The sequence below is a fragment of the Tasmannia lanceolata genome, unplaced genomic scaffold (genome assembly GCF_043159265.1).
Source record: "Tasmannia lanceolata isolate RefF3 unplaced genomic scaffold, GAP_Taslan_0.1 ptg000026l, whole genome shotgun sequence".
NCBI lineage: Eukaryota > Viridiplantae > Streptophyta > Magnoliopsida > Canellales > Winteraceae > Tasmannia > Tasmannia lanceolata.
In genome coordinates this window covers 7,546,681-7,561,379 of record NW_027518703.1, presented here as the reverse complement: position 1 = coordinate 7,561,379, position 14,699 = coordinate 7,546,681, and the positions used below count along the sequence as shown (strand labels likewise).

The following is a 14,699-nucleotide window of genomic DNA, read 5'->3' as shown; positions in this document are numbered from 1 at the left end:
AGAATTCTAATGAGGGTGCATTTGCGCACGAGGATGTCTAGGAGCGTAGGATGATGGGAGCAAATATTTATGGAAGACGATACCTTTCGTCAACCCCTTTGAATTTATTTTAAATTGGCTAGTTCGAAACTTTACTTAATTGAGTAATTGGTTTTAAGTTAAAGTTATTGTAAGGAGACATTTGGAAACGGAATAAGAGCGATGGCTCCGGTTATGGAAATCGGGTCGTTACTCTCTCTCTCTCTCAGCGATATGCAAGCCCTCGTTTCTCATATCCACCGTACCCTCAGAGTCTCTTCTTCTTTCTCTGCAATCTCGTCTTCCAATAAACAAAAACCCCATCTTCATAATCTCTACAAGAGCTTCAAAAGCTCTCGATCTACTCATTCCTTTTCCACCATGGCCGGAGCCGAAGATTTCGTCAAAGGAAATGTATTCCCCAACGGCCTCGCAGTCATCACACTCGATCGACCTAAGGCTCTCAACGCCATGAATCTAGGTTTTCTTCTTCTTCTAGCTCCGTTATATATATTTTTTTCACTGATTTCTCGAATTTCAGTAGAAAGGGTAGAGTTTCATTCTTGTACGTTGTTTTCGACCTAGGTTTTTTATAATTCTAGGTTGCGTTAGCTGGAAGATCTGGATTTATCCATCTCCTATGTTGCATGAAGGAAATTTAGCTTTTGATTCTTTTGTTTTGTCCGACGATTTTATGAAATTGAGTTGTAGAGATCTTTGAGGATGTGGCAGAGTTTGGTTCTGGAGCTAGATTTTTTATGTTCTTGGTTTTATTATCCCACGAGCGGTTAATTTATGTGCATTTGAATCTAGGTTTTCTTATTCTTCTAGCTCCGTGATATTTTTTCTACGGACTTCTCGAATTTCGGCAGGAGTAGAGTTTCATTCCCATACGAGGTTTTCGACCTAGGTTTTGATATCTGGAAGACCTGGATAGTTCCATCTCTGGGTTGCATGAAGGAAATTCAGCTTTGTTTCGTTTTCTTACTTAAAATCCAAGAAACGCTATCAGCGCAGCATGCAGCAGCTTGATCATGAACTCTCTTTTACACTGTTTTCAACCTAAAACCTGGTTTCTAAAATCTGCGTGTCCGAACAGCCACTTAATGAAATTGAGTTGCTGAGATCTTTGAGGATGTGGCAGAGTTTGCCTCTGGAGCTAGGTTTTTTATGTTCTTGGTTTTATTATCATACGAGCTGTTAATTTATGCGCATTTATTTATTTATTTGGCGTTTTTTTTTTTCTCTCTGGAATTGATTTCCTAATGGAAATGAGTTTGTAGATAAGGTATTGGAGCTAGGGATTTTGATGGATATTCTGCTGTTGTATGTGATTATTTTGGATTCTTTTCGCCTCTTATGATGCAGAGATGGACATAAAATACAAAAATTATCTTGATCAATGGGAAGCGGATCCAAAAGTGAAATGTGTCTTGGTGGAGAGCAGTTCACCTCGTGCCTTTTCAGCGGGTAAGTTAGCTTGAATTTGAATTTTGTTATTAAGAAGATAATTGTTTTTAGGTCTATCCAGTTCTTTTTTCACTGAAGTTTATTTTAGTTTGTAGCTTTTAGTAGTACACCCTATGTTTTCTGGGATTTTTTAGGGTTGTTGGGTAAGGTTTGAGAGTGAAAATTCATGACCGCTGCAGGAATGGATATTAAGGGTGTTGTTGCTGAAATACAAAAGGACAAAAGCACACCTCTTGTTAAAAAGGTCTTTACATAGATTGTATTTCATGTTATGGGTGTCTCTTGTTAGAAAGGTCTTTACATAGATTGTATTTCATGTTATGGGTGTCTATTGCATGTTTACATGACTAATTTTGTTATTACTACGTAACTTGGTGAATGCTTGCTCATTTGATAACCCAAGCCTTAGTGTGATCTACAGGTGGTGATGTGAAGCAGATAACTACCAGGCGGGGAAAATCAGAAATTATTGAGGTCTTCTTGTGTCATTCTTGTAAAATGACAGCTTCTTAAGCATAATTTTGCTATTAATCTAAATTGATCAGATACTGAATGGGTATTTTCTACGTTGTTGTCTTTATTGCTCGAATTCGTATATTGTTTAGAGATTTTATGTGGAAGTGAGAGAAGATGATAGAAACAAATGGTACTCTCTTCATTTAATTACTGGAATCATAAAAGATGCCTTATCTTTGTCACTGTGGCACGTTGCCTAGAGATTATTGCGAATGTAGACTTATGTTTTAAAAAACTTGAAAGATGACTGACTTGATGAGTGAAAAAGTTTGAATTGCTTGGCGGCTCACTTGAATAATCGATCTAGTTAATCAATTTGTTTGGCTAAGAAAGTTTTTTTTTTAAATGGATAATTTTTTTTTTTAAAGTAACGAATTTTATTAGAGTAGAAAAGGAGGGGACAAGATGTCCCACAGATCATGACAATAATAAATGGATAATTTATTAATTTTACATATTTCTGTTTGGCTAATAAAGTAATAAAGATATACCCTTTCGTTTAAAAAGAGGTAGGGTCAGTCTGAAAACAACTTGGGTAGAAACAGTGAGGAAAGACTTGCTGGCTAGAAACATAACAGAGAACATGACCTTGGATAGGAGAGAATGGAAGAAAATGATCCATGTAGACGAACCCAACTAGTGTCAGGATTAGACTTAGTCAATTTGAGCCGGGTAGATCCTTTCTCCTTCTTCATGTAAATTTTTTGAAGGATTCATTAGCCGACCCCAACTAGCTTGGGACAAAGGCTTAGCTGAGTTGAGTATAAACTAACACTAACTGAAAGAGTCCATTCACATCAGGACTAGAGGTTGTTGATCTAGTTGCACACGTTTTTTTATCTTTTCATCGAGATTGGGTTGGTGTTCAGTGTACATTTAAAGTTCGGCTAACGTTGAAACACTTTCGAGTTCCAAGCTTCATCCTAAACAAAGACCTAAGATCCCTACAACTCAACATATAAAGAAAAAACACTGTTAATGTTTTTCAAATGAGACCCAACTTAACATACACCTAAACTAATCCTGAGAAAGAATTGAAAATCACCATAAATCTCCGCAAGCAAGAATAATAAAACCCGTAAAATGTCAGACCAAAAGAAGCACTAGAAATCCTCTATTATATCCAATTCATGTTGTAAATCAAGCTTAAAGAAGAAGATATGATCGGTTGATTCCTTCGCCTTCATGCAGAGAGCGAACAATGGTTGGCCAACATCACCTTCTTAAGTTTGTCCAGAGTGTTAATCTTGTCGCCCACTGTTATTGTTTTGTTATCTGTTTTTTCTTTTTATTTAATAAATAATTTGTTATCATTTCCAAAAAAAGAGGAGGCACTTGCTCCTTTCACAACTGCTACCTATTCCTTTCAGGCTTTTCTTCTCTTATCAAGTAGTTAATGGAAAAAATCAGTGAAAAAAGACCTTCAGAATCTGCCGCCCAAATCCTACAGTCCAACTCCACCTGCGATGTACAAACACCTTCCAACAAGATCAGTTTATCTAGATCTTATTAAATAGGAACAGGATGGAGTATATTTAAGGAAAAACATGATTAGCTGTATTTTTTTTTATTGTTTAGGATCATCTGAACTTTGAAGAGCTCTTTAGATTTTTGGAACCTCCCATCCATGGCGTTCTCTTCTTTTGCTTGATTATCTCTCTTTTCCTTGATTTGATTATTCTTGTGTTGATTGTTGGGTTAGTGTCGATCACTTGTTATGCAACTCTGCCATTGGAGGCCAAAAGGTACACCGATAAACCTCCATATTATGAGAATACAAAAGGTATTGTCTTGTCTCTTCTTAGACCAGACCCATCAATTGCAGGAGATTAAATTATGACTTAGGATGTTCCTTTGGAGAATATTCTGGAACTTCATAACTTTTTTCCTTCTGTATTTTACACCTATTTATTTTCCAATTTTCATGTTTTGAAGCTGCTGAGTTTGTGGTTCTTTAGTGTATTTCCATGTGATATAATTGTTCAATTAATACTGAGTGTTGTAAACTTGCAATGCATGCAAGTAATTGATCTTCAGATATTAGCATTTTATTTTTGAAGTTTCTTAATATTTTTTTTGAAAGACGACAAATTTCATTAATATTCAAATAGCAATCGGGACCAGGAGTCCCATCCTGCAATTACAAAATATTAAGGTGAATTAGCATGGGCATACCCGAAGCCAATTCAAAAGCAACCAGAAGTTTCTTAATATTTGCTTCTTTTTTTTACTTTTCCATATGAGTTGTAGTAATGCTAATACATAATGATCCAGGTGACAGTAAAATGTCTATGGTTAAAGTATGCTGTTTTCTTTCTAGGCTTGAGTTATTGACGTTGATTGTACTTTTGCAGGTATTTACTGCAGAATACTCTCTGATATGCAAAACTTCTGAGTATAAAAAGCCTTACATTAGCCTTATGGATGGTGTGACGATGGGATTTGGAATTGGCCTTTCTGGTCATGGCAGGTATCGGATTGTCACTGAGGTATGCTTTCCGTGTGGAGCACATTGTAGAATAGTATCACTACACTTATTTTCTTTTTTATGGCTCAAGTTTTTCTAACACTCAAGTTGATGTCAGAGGACCCTTCTTGCCATGCCAGAAAATGGAATTGGCTTATTCCCAGATGTTGGATTTGCTTATATAGCAGCTGGGAGTCCAGGAGGAGGAGCAGTTGGTATGTCCTTGAAGTTACTAACACATTTAATTTATTTGCTCAAGGTTGATCTTTTTAACTTGTGGTCACTTCTCAAACATTGTTTTAAAATCTGCAGTAATACGAACTTTACAATGCACTGGGGCCATTTGGATATGCGGATTTAGAATCTTGGATTTCCTCAAAATCTTGTATGGGAGACAAGAGAAGAAGGAGACCGTGCATCGTTTTCTGATTTCTCTCCCTTCTTTCCGTCGAGCGAGAGAGTAGGAGATCGTCCCGTGTTTCCAAGTTTTAGAAATCTTAGGATGGGGGAGAGATTTCTAAAACCTGGATTTCTTACTCAAATTCCAGGATAATGGATTGTAAAATCCAGAATTTTACACCGCTTTCAAACTAAAACCTGGATTCTAAAATCCACGTATCCAAACAGCCCCCTTGAGTTAGAACTTAGAAGAAACACACATTTACAATATAAAACTTTCGCAGTGCACCTCTGTTCTCCTTCTTCATTGAAGTGCATGGGGCTTTCTACCTTTTGACTTTCCTTCTTAAGCACAATACATTTGTAATTATTTACCCTTGGATTTCTGAGGAAGAGTTCTCAGTGATACCTGACTAGCCAAAGTATCAACTCCTTACGAACAACTTGGATGTCCATTTTCAGTTTTGGGTTGACTGGTAGGAATAAGTGACCTTTTTTCACACAATTACTTTATTTTCTTTGATTTAGTAAGAGATTTGGTTATTATGTAATTGTTGTGTGTCATAGGTATTCCAATAAATTCTTTTTTTAATATATGATTCTGAAATATTATCTTAAAGCAATGAGAAAGCCAGATTTGACCGACCTTAAAGTGTCTGACACAATGTTTACCTGGAACGCGGTTCGTTCTGGTATGTGGTATGGGAATGGGTACGGGGTACGATGGTAGCCCGGTACCCGGTACGATGAGGGTATGCTATGTTGGTTCGCTATTCGGGTTCGCGGTCACAGTTTGGAGCGCTAATTCGGACTCTCTCTCTCTCTCTCTCTATATATATATATATATATATATATATATATATATATATATATATATATATATGAAGAAAAGGATTGTACGCTCGAGCGTACCAAGCTTATGGTACGCTCGAGTGCCCAATCACATGTGGGCCCACTTTGTTAGGATGATCCAAAGCATTCATTTGAAAGGCCCTTACATAGATGGGGTGTGTACCAAAAATCAGCTCCATAGGATCATCCTAACCCATCCATTTGTGGAGGTCAAAATGGACAGACACTGTGTGTCCATAAATCTGCCCATTTTTGCCCTCCACTTTTGGAGGGGTTAGGATGATTCAATGGAGCTGATTTTTGGTACACACCCTATCTAAGATAGGGCCTTGCAAATGAATGCTTTGGATCACCACAAAAATGTGGGACCCATGTGATTGGGCACTCGAGCGTACCATAAGCTCGGTACGCTCGAGCGTACAATCCTTTTCCTCTATATATATATATATATATGTGTGTGTGTGTGTGTGTGTGTGTGTGTGTGTGTCACCTCATATAGCTTATATGAGGTGGCGCTTAAAAACATAAGGGGCCTACTTTGTTTGGATGATCCAAAGCATTCATTTGATAGGCCCTCACATAGATAGGGTATGCCCAAAAAATGAACTTCATAGGATCATCCTAACCCTTCCATTTGTGGAGGTTGAAATGGATGGGTATAAACCTCCATAAATTTGCCAATTTTTAACCTCCATAAATGGAAGGGTTAGGATGATCCTATGGACCTGATTTTTTGTAGGCACCATATCCATCTAAGGGCCTTTCAAATGAGTGGTTTGGATCACCCCAAAAATGTGGGCCCCTTATGTTTTGTGAGCGCCACCTCATATAAGCTATATGAGGTGGCGCTTAAAAACTCTATTCTCATATATATATATATATATATATATATATATATATATATATATATATATATATATATATATGAGAATAAAGTTCCTAAGGTGTCACCTCATATAGCTTATATGAGGTGGCGCTATATATATATATATATATATATATATATATATGAGAATAGAGTTCCTAAGGTGTCACCTCTTATAGCTTATATGAGGTGGCGCTATATATATATATATATATATTTTCACAAGAATATTATTCCATAGTACACACTACATACATTTAATACACAAATATAAAAACCTCATTTATGTCATACATATTTTTTCAAAAAGAAAGTTCCCGTTGGAATATATGAATATCCTTCCATAGTTCATACTACATCGATTTAATAAACAAAATTTAAAAACCTCATGTATGCCCTACATATTTTTTTTCAAAAAGAAAGCTCTAGTTCCAATCCAACCCAAATATATAAATTTGTAGCTCTCTTTCCATCTCTCCCTTAGTCTATATGCATCTCTCACTTTCTCTCCCGCGGGTCGTATTTTTGGCGATGCGGGTCGCTAGCGAACCACGTCTGGGATTGTGCGACCCCAGATCGCGGGTCGGAGGGCGGATGGCGAATCACTATGGTCTGACTATTTCAGATTTGACCTTTTTTTATATGTTATTTCTCATTCTTTCTTTTGCATTCAAGATCCCATATTGATTTTGTTACACCCTTCCATTTCAATCGGTTTATTTCACTTAAACCTGTTCATCCAACCTATTTCTCTGCGGATTTGATTGCAAAGAACCAGTTTTAGTCTAAATCCAGCCAAGAGAATATCTGAACCTTCTCTTGTAGTGTTCTTCTCATTTTGACCCACATCAGACACTCCTTCAAAAATTGACATGGCAGTGAACTTGTGGGCCCAGTGCTGTTGCTAGCATAGCATAATGATAACTCTCTGTGTCTCTCTAGTCAATCATGAATTTTGTTTTCTTAATTAATGCTTTGCTTTGAAAGAATGGCTCTTCAGCTACCTTGGTTGTTTTGAAGATATATAATACGAGATGATGGTTGAGTTATCTCTTAAATGTGTAGCTTACCTGCATTCAAATCATTATGGGTGTAGGGTGAGTTGCTTCTCTAGAGAATGTTGTTCAGCACATAATGGCATTCTTCTGTGCATTTCTTGTGTTTTCTGTTTATATTTGCTGTTTTGTAATGCTGTTTTTTTTATATTTGTTGCAGGCGCTTATCTTGGAATGACCGGAAAAAGGATTTCATCTCCGGCTGATGCACTATACATAGGTCTTGGAACTCATTATGTGCCATCTGGAAACTTGGGTTCACTGAAGAATGCCCTTCTCGGGCTCATATTGTATCCCCCGACTCAATCTTTTCTTTTATTCATGCTTCATCTTGGGAGTACAAATTATTTATGTTGGATCCCTGAATTTTGTAAAATCGAGTAGAATGCATTGCCCTAATTTTTTTGAGCTGATAAAATATCCCTGAAACTAACAAGATTAACTTTTGGTAATTATATGATAATATTACAATAATGCGCTACCCTTTGCGAAACAAAAAACTTGATGTATTTAATGGTGTTAGTTACTCATTCTGGATTGGGAAAATGGTACAGCATTTTGTCAGCAGAGTTTCACTGCTGTCAAGAACCATGGATGGCTCTGGTAGCTTGCTGATTTTCACTTGTTGGTGTTGTTGTTAACTCATAGTTTTACAGTCTTTGTTTTGAACCTGGTGTTAGTTTCGGGGTGGTTCTTTATCATTTAAAAAAAATGCAGGGTTACATGATTGACCTTTACTTTTTTTTCGTGTTTGCGCAAAATTTATAGCAAAGTAGTGACTTATGTTAATCATATATATTGTGCATCCAGCTCTGATGACTTACATAAGGATGTCCAGTCACTATTGGCAGAATACACAAAGGAGCCTGAGTCTGAAGCCCAACTGAAGGTGCTTTTGCCTCAAATAATTTCATCCTTTGGCACACATAAATCTGTCATTGAGATTATGGAAGATCTGAAGACGCATCAGCTTAGCACTGATGCCACAGGTATGCTTATTGGTTATGCACCCTTAAATTGAAGAAACAAGAATTGGAAAATGCTACCATTCAAAAAAAAAAAGGGGAATTGGAAAATGCGAAATAGTTGCTGAGGTTGTGCTTGTGAGCTGCGATGGTTGAGAAGATTAGATGCATCTTTCCAGTTTGCTTAGGTCATGCATGATATGCATGTAATTATTCATAACATAGAGCTATGCTTTTCATCTTCATTTACAGTTTCCTTGGACTACTTTGGAACATGCAAGCAATTTTCAAAATCTAAGTCTTTTTTTTAATGTTAAAATTTGATGGTTTCTCAGAATACTATTAAGAAAACCTCATAAACATACAACGTAGTAAAAAAAATCCCTCAAAAGAATGAAACATAGTTAAAAAAAAATATGTAAACATATTTTAAGCTACAGTATAAATGAAACAGGTAACTTGTGTAATTGGGATAATATGATGATATTATTTGGAATACAATGAAAGTTTGGGAAATTTTTAATTATATGAAAATATCATGAAATCTTCCCTTTTTTTCCAAAAAGACCTAGAAGATATTGGGCTTCCGTTTCTATGAATGTTATCCATGCATATTTAGTCTATTCTTTGTCCTTATTACCATTTATTTATTATGCAGTGGCAGAATGGGCTCATGATGCACTTCTAGGATTGGGAAAAGGTGCTCCACTTTCTCTCTGCTTAACAGAAAAGCATTTCTCCCAAGTTGCATCTGCCCACGGTAACAAGGAGCATCATTTGTCCAATGTGAGTTTCCAAATTTCTGTTTAGTTTTTTATTGAAGCTCAGACTTAAAGAAAATGTGACCACTGTGTTCTTGTAATTTGTGTTATCTAGTTAAGTGGTGTGATGAAGGCTGAATATCGCATCGCTCTAAGGTCTTCTCTTCGGGATGATTTTACTGAAGGTGTTCGAGCAGTCTTGGTGGACAAAGACCAGGTTTTGTACTACCCCCACTCCCCCCTCACGCAAAAGATTAATAAATAATCTTTGGTGTTTATAAAAAGAATATGATCATGTTTTTCATTGGTTGCAACTGGGATGACTCTTAATTCTCTATTTATGATTGAAATTTAATACCCACGACAGCCGCATGGTACAGTGAGCCTTAGTGGGGGAGATCACTGGCTCCAATGCCATTAGTTGTCAGTACTCAATTTGCCAGCAATACAGTGAGCCTTAGTGAGGGAGATCACTGGCTCCAATGCCATTGGTTGTCAGTACTCAATTTGCCAGCAATGGCCTACTTCCTCTCCTCCTTCCCCCAACCATTGCCATCACACATCACATACAGAGAACACACACAAATTGGAGGGAGAGTTAAAAATGAAAATTCAATACCATTTCTATTAATTGATCTAATACCTTCTGTTAATTTAGTTGTAGAAGTTATTTAAACCACATTAACTTTCTGTGAAAAGTAGCTTTTGCTTTTTCATCTTTAATAGCTCAATTGTGCATCATAATTTTTGTACAGAAACAAAATTTTATCAAAGAATATTGTAGTAAGGTTCATTCCTGATGAAAGTGGCTACACTTTGAGTGTGCTCTTGAAGGAGAAGAGACTAATCCCCACCAAGACACAAGCTGCATTACGTGGGATATCGAGAATTAGAATGACAAATAATTAATGTTATAATAATTTAGAAAACCATTGAAGTTTTATGTAAAGTGGTGGGAATAAGGGAGGTGCGGGAGGAACGGGAAGAGTAAAGTGGTGGGAATATGGGAGGTGCGGGAGGAACGGGAAGAGTGGGAGGAGCGGGAAGAAACCAGAAGAGGTGGAAACCAAAAAATTAGAGGCAAGGGGATTGGTTCTGCCCTTCCTGTGCTTATTACAACTTCAAATGGAGAACTAGATGCCGATGGTGTTTTCAGAGAACGAAGATATCATCTTCAGTTTACCGCCCGGTGGGTGTGACTCAAGATGGAAATAGAAAGCTTGATTGGTGGCAGAGACAGGGGGATTGGTCCTGCTCGTCATGCGATTATTCTAATTTTAAACTACGAAGTAAATGTCGGTGCTGCCACCAGGATCACAAACAAAAGCCTTCTTTTCAACCTCCCACCACATTAGGGGCTGGACTGCTGGAGGCCCGTTAACTCCGGAATCTGATCCTTGGCCTGACCCTGGGGTAATTTCGTCTTCTAATGTGGAGGATGATTCTTTGTCCATCTCTATTTCTGGTAAGGAGGTCGAAACAAGATCGGAATCCTTAAAGGCATGTTTAGTGGGTAAAAGGGAGGACTGTTCTGGATCTCTTCAGGAGCTATGGGAGTGGGCCAAAAAATCTTGGAAATCTCCCTCCCTCGATTGCCCGTGCTTGCTTTCCACTGACGAGGTCCTTTTTGTGTTTGATTCCGAAGAAATGGCCTCTAGGATTTTGGATCTGGGAATTGGAAACTGGGGGGTTTCTCTATTGTCCTTGTCCCACTGGTCCCCAGATTACATCCAAGGCTCTGAGACACTATGGGTCAGCTTTTATGGTATTCCATTACACGTGTGGGCTCCCTCGACTGGGAAACCTTTTTGGGCAGGTGATGGAAGTTCAAATGGAAGGAGTTCACAATCAATGTATGTGCTTTGTGTCGGCAAAAATTTTTGCTCCTCACTGTGAATTTCCTCCCTTGGTGAAATTATGGATTTCCAACCACTGTTACATAGTTGGAGTCTCCATTCAGGATCTCAGAGGCTCTCTTCTAGTGCCTGGAGGTGGTCTGAGAGACTCTTCGTGGATGGCCCTAACAGGAAACAGGTCCCCGGTGCGTTCCCTGGAGCTTCAGGCCAGGCGACCAGCTGACGTTCTGAATCCCCCTCAGCAGGATTCAAATTTCAAATTCTCAAGGGCCAGTTTTGGAAAATTCGCAAGAACCGCTTCCCAAGGCTGGGCTGAAAAGACATCTGAGTTTCAACCCTGGGTTACCAGATCTGGACAATGGCCTATTTCGGGCTAATATCTTGCGTGGCAATCTACCTCTATCCAGGCTGAATCACGTCTCTGGAAATCATATTCCGTACTTGAAAATGGGTGAGCGTTCACACGTGGCACTCTCGGCATAAGAGCAAGACGTTTTGAATTTTGATAGTCTTTCTTCCGGACACTTGAACTTTTCATTTCTGTCAAGAAAAGATCCCAAGCTAATGATAGGTTCGCAAGAATAAACAGACCAGGTATCATAGATTTGCTTCAGAGAATGGGAAGTTGGAAAGTCTTCTTACTTTTTTGGGTTTGGCAGTGATTGGAACTTGCAACCCCTCATTAGCATTGGGGCTGACGAATGAATTAATGGAGAAATTAGAAGCACCACTTTGGCGCATTCAATGTTGTTTCATGATGAAGGGAGTTTCATATTGGTTTATTAACTCCTCTTTCATATCCAGTTGGAGGCGATACGTTGTTGATTGGCAATCTTCTTCTGTATCCTGTGGGTTTGGGATCTGGAATTCATATGGAGAGTTCGAGCGACTCGATATCTTCTTCTCGCTCTGCCATTGGCAAAATAAGAAGGATGGAGACCCCCCTCAGAGCTCTGGAAAGATTGGTATACGCTGAGGATCTTGCATCCAATCACTCGCCAACTCCAAAGGAAGTTGCCAGGGATGTTTTAAAACAGCAGTGGGAGTTATTAAAAGAAGAGGCTTCCAAGTTGCCGGAAGCTCTCTTTTAGTTGACTGGTAAATGGACCATCGAAGAATCATATTCCCCTCTGCATAAACACCCCCTCTTTATCAACTTATTGGAGGAGGAACGGACCTTAAGGCGCCTTCGCTGGGAGGAGGGCAAGAAGAAGGGAATCTAGAAAGTAGAGGAGATGATTACTAGAAAGAAAGCTTCAGAAGTGCAAAGCCAATCGGATGAGTATCTCTCAATATTGAGTCTGGACGAGGATGTGTTTGTCTCTGAGGTGGTAGGCCTAATTCTGGAATTAAAGAAATCTTCCACCTAGTCTGTCCTTCTGGGGTCTTGTGTAAAGAGGTTCTTGAGTTTTTGGGATAGAAGGTGCCGTCAGTTATGGCTTGAGTGACCATGGTCATTCGCTTATTGTTTTTTGGTGAGGCTTGTGACCTGATGAATTTTAGGGCCTTAATCATGCAGATCTGATTTGGGGGAGTGGTGTGAGTGATGGGATAATGACGTTGAATTTTGAATAGATAGGTATCACGGGAGTGGTATGATGAAGGAAAATGTCTAATGGTTGTAGATTTGTTCTGTTAGCTTTACCCATACTGGTTATGGGCATGCCCGATCCAGGCTTATTGATATTTTGTAACGCAAGACGGGACTCCTGGTCCCATTGCCTTTATAATATCAATGAAATTGTCACTTTTCAAAAAAAAATTTAGAAAACCAGAATTTGAGAGTCAGTAGACATGTCAAGGCATAACGATTGACTTAGACAGCAACAATTCATAAGTAGACAAGCATTATAAATGCGTGTTTGGGGATCACATGGAGATGATCTTCCATGCTGCATGGTGATTGGCTGTATGTATATAGCAGTCCATGTTTAGAGAATAATATTAGCTATATACAGATATCAATCTATGTTTAGAGAATAATGTTAGGTATATGTAGACCATTAAAAAAAATATTAGCTGTATGTAGATAGCAGTCTGTGTTTTGAGAATAATATTAATGTTTTGGGGGGGCGGGGGGAGAAAAGGAAACTTTGTAGTTGATGTTTATAGGACCTTTTTTTTTGTTTTGAAAATGGTAGCCAAGGATATTAAGAAACAGGGAGGACCGAGATGGTCAGTACAAAGATGAGAAAATACAATGCGAAAACCAAAAATCTTTTTAAGGAAACTTAGTGTTGGCCAGATAGTAAAATCTTCCAACACTTCAACTGACAATAGTATTGACTGTGTGACTCTGCATGCACCAGTTCCGCCTATTGTGCTCATGCTTCTCTAGTGTCATTCTATAGCTATATTCTAGAATCTACTTTTATGGATGTTGACAGAATCTGTTTGATTTCTATGCAGAAACCAAAATGGAACCCTTCAAGATTGGAGGATGTTGATCCAAATGAGTTGAATTCTCTCTTTGAGCCTTTACAACCTGAAATTGATGAACTGAATGTATGATTATTAGCAGACCTGATTATTTTCTTCTGCTAATATTAGTGTTTGAAGCAGATATTGTTCCATTACATTCATATATCTGAAGAATAAGTTAAAATGCATTGGGATGAGACTAAATAATGCAATGTGACTATGAAATTATCAATTGCTATGTTTTTTTATGAGAAGTAATATGGAATCAGTGACAAATATTGCAACCACCAGTGCCGAATTGGGTAGTGATTTAATTGGTTCTCAATTATTTTTATATAGAAAATAATATGGAATCAGGGAATAGTATTGCAACCACCACTGCTGAATTTGGGTAGTGATTTAATTGATTATTCTTTTCTCTGTAGATGGATTCATTATTAAATATTTTGCACAGATGTTGCTGTGCACATCTGCGTAATACGTTGAGCTCTCAATTCTCCACTTCTTTAAACATTAGGCCACTTTTGGATGATTTGGATTTGGATTTGGAATTGAGTTTTGGATACAATGTACATCAACCATCCTCTTGCTCATGTTGTACAAGAGATAGAGGAGGGAAGGAAGGACGTCTTGCTGCTGCTGCAGGAAGGTCAAGGAGCAGCGAGGGTGAAGGTACTTTGCCACAAATATGGATTTCCAAATAATGTCTTGCAGAACAGATTTGAAAATCAGATATTTTTTCACTATTGTATCTGATTTGGAAATTTAAGGATTTGATCCAGATCCAAATCTCAACTGCCAAATGTGAGAAATCCAAATCTAAATCTTGTGGGTATCCAAACGTGGCCTTACTTCATTTCAGTTTAATGGCCTTACCGTTGGCCTATTCTTCCCTTCCATGAACACCGAACATCTTAGAAGGAACTGATAGATATGAAAAAAGGATATTTTCACCCTTAAATCCCTATTTAAACTTATTCCAAATCAGTCAGCTAGAATTATGATTTAGATAAAGAGTTCAACCAACCTGTCCTAGATTCTATTCTGTTTACGA

At 38.0% G+C, this 14,699-nt stretch overlaps 1 protein-coding gene across 3 annotated transcripts; it reads left to right on the top strand.

Moving 5' to 3' along the window:
* The first annotated feature begins 160 nt into the window (after window positions 1-160).
* LOC143858423 (3-hydroxyisobutyryl-CoA hydrolase-like protein 3, mitochondrial) lies at window positions 161-13,932 on the top strand. 3 transcript variants are annotated; one of them, XM_077369080.1, is made up of 11 exons: window positions 161-499; window positions 1,387-1,488; window positions 1,668-1,712; window positions 1,910-1,962; window positions 4,359-4,493; window positions 4,590-4,686; window positions 7,803-7,932; window positions 8,453-8,631; window positions 9,266-9,393; window positions 9,484-9,585; window positions 13,634-13,932. In XM_077369080.1, the coding sequence occupies exons 1-11, from the start codon at window positions 202-204 to the stop codon at window positions 13,733-13,735; spliced, it is 1,371 nt and encodes a 456-aa protein (XP_077225195.1). In that variant the 5' UTR covers window positions 161-201; the 3' UTR covers window positions 13,736-13,932. The 3 variants fall into 3 exon arrangements, with proteins under 3 accessions (XP_077225195.1, XP_077225194.1, XP_077225193.1); XM_077369079.1 differs by lacking the exon at window positions 1,668-1,712; XM_077369078.1 differs by lacking the exon at window positions 1,910-1,962 and having other exon boundaries at window positions 163-499; window positions 1,668-1,732.
* Window positions 13,933-14,699: the final 767 nt, after the last annotated feature.

Excerpts from the sequence above, each read along its gene's own strand:
- LOC143858423 (XM_077369080.1), top strand. The coding sequence starts at position 202 with ATGGCTCCGGTTATGGAAATCGGGTCGTTACTCTCTCTCTCTCTCAGC. Across the intron at positions 9,394-9,483 it reads AGGAGCATCATTTGTCCAAT|TTAAGTGGTGTGATGAAGGC; the intron begins GTGAGTTTCCAA and ends TGTGTTATCTAG. Across the intron at positions 9,586-13,633 it reads TCTTGGTGGACAAAGACCAG|AAACCAAAATGGAACCCTTC; the intron begins GTTTTGTACTAC and ends ATTTCTATGCAG.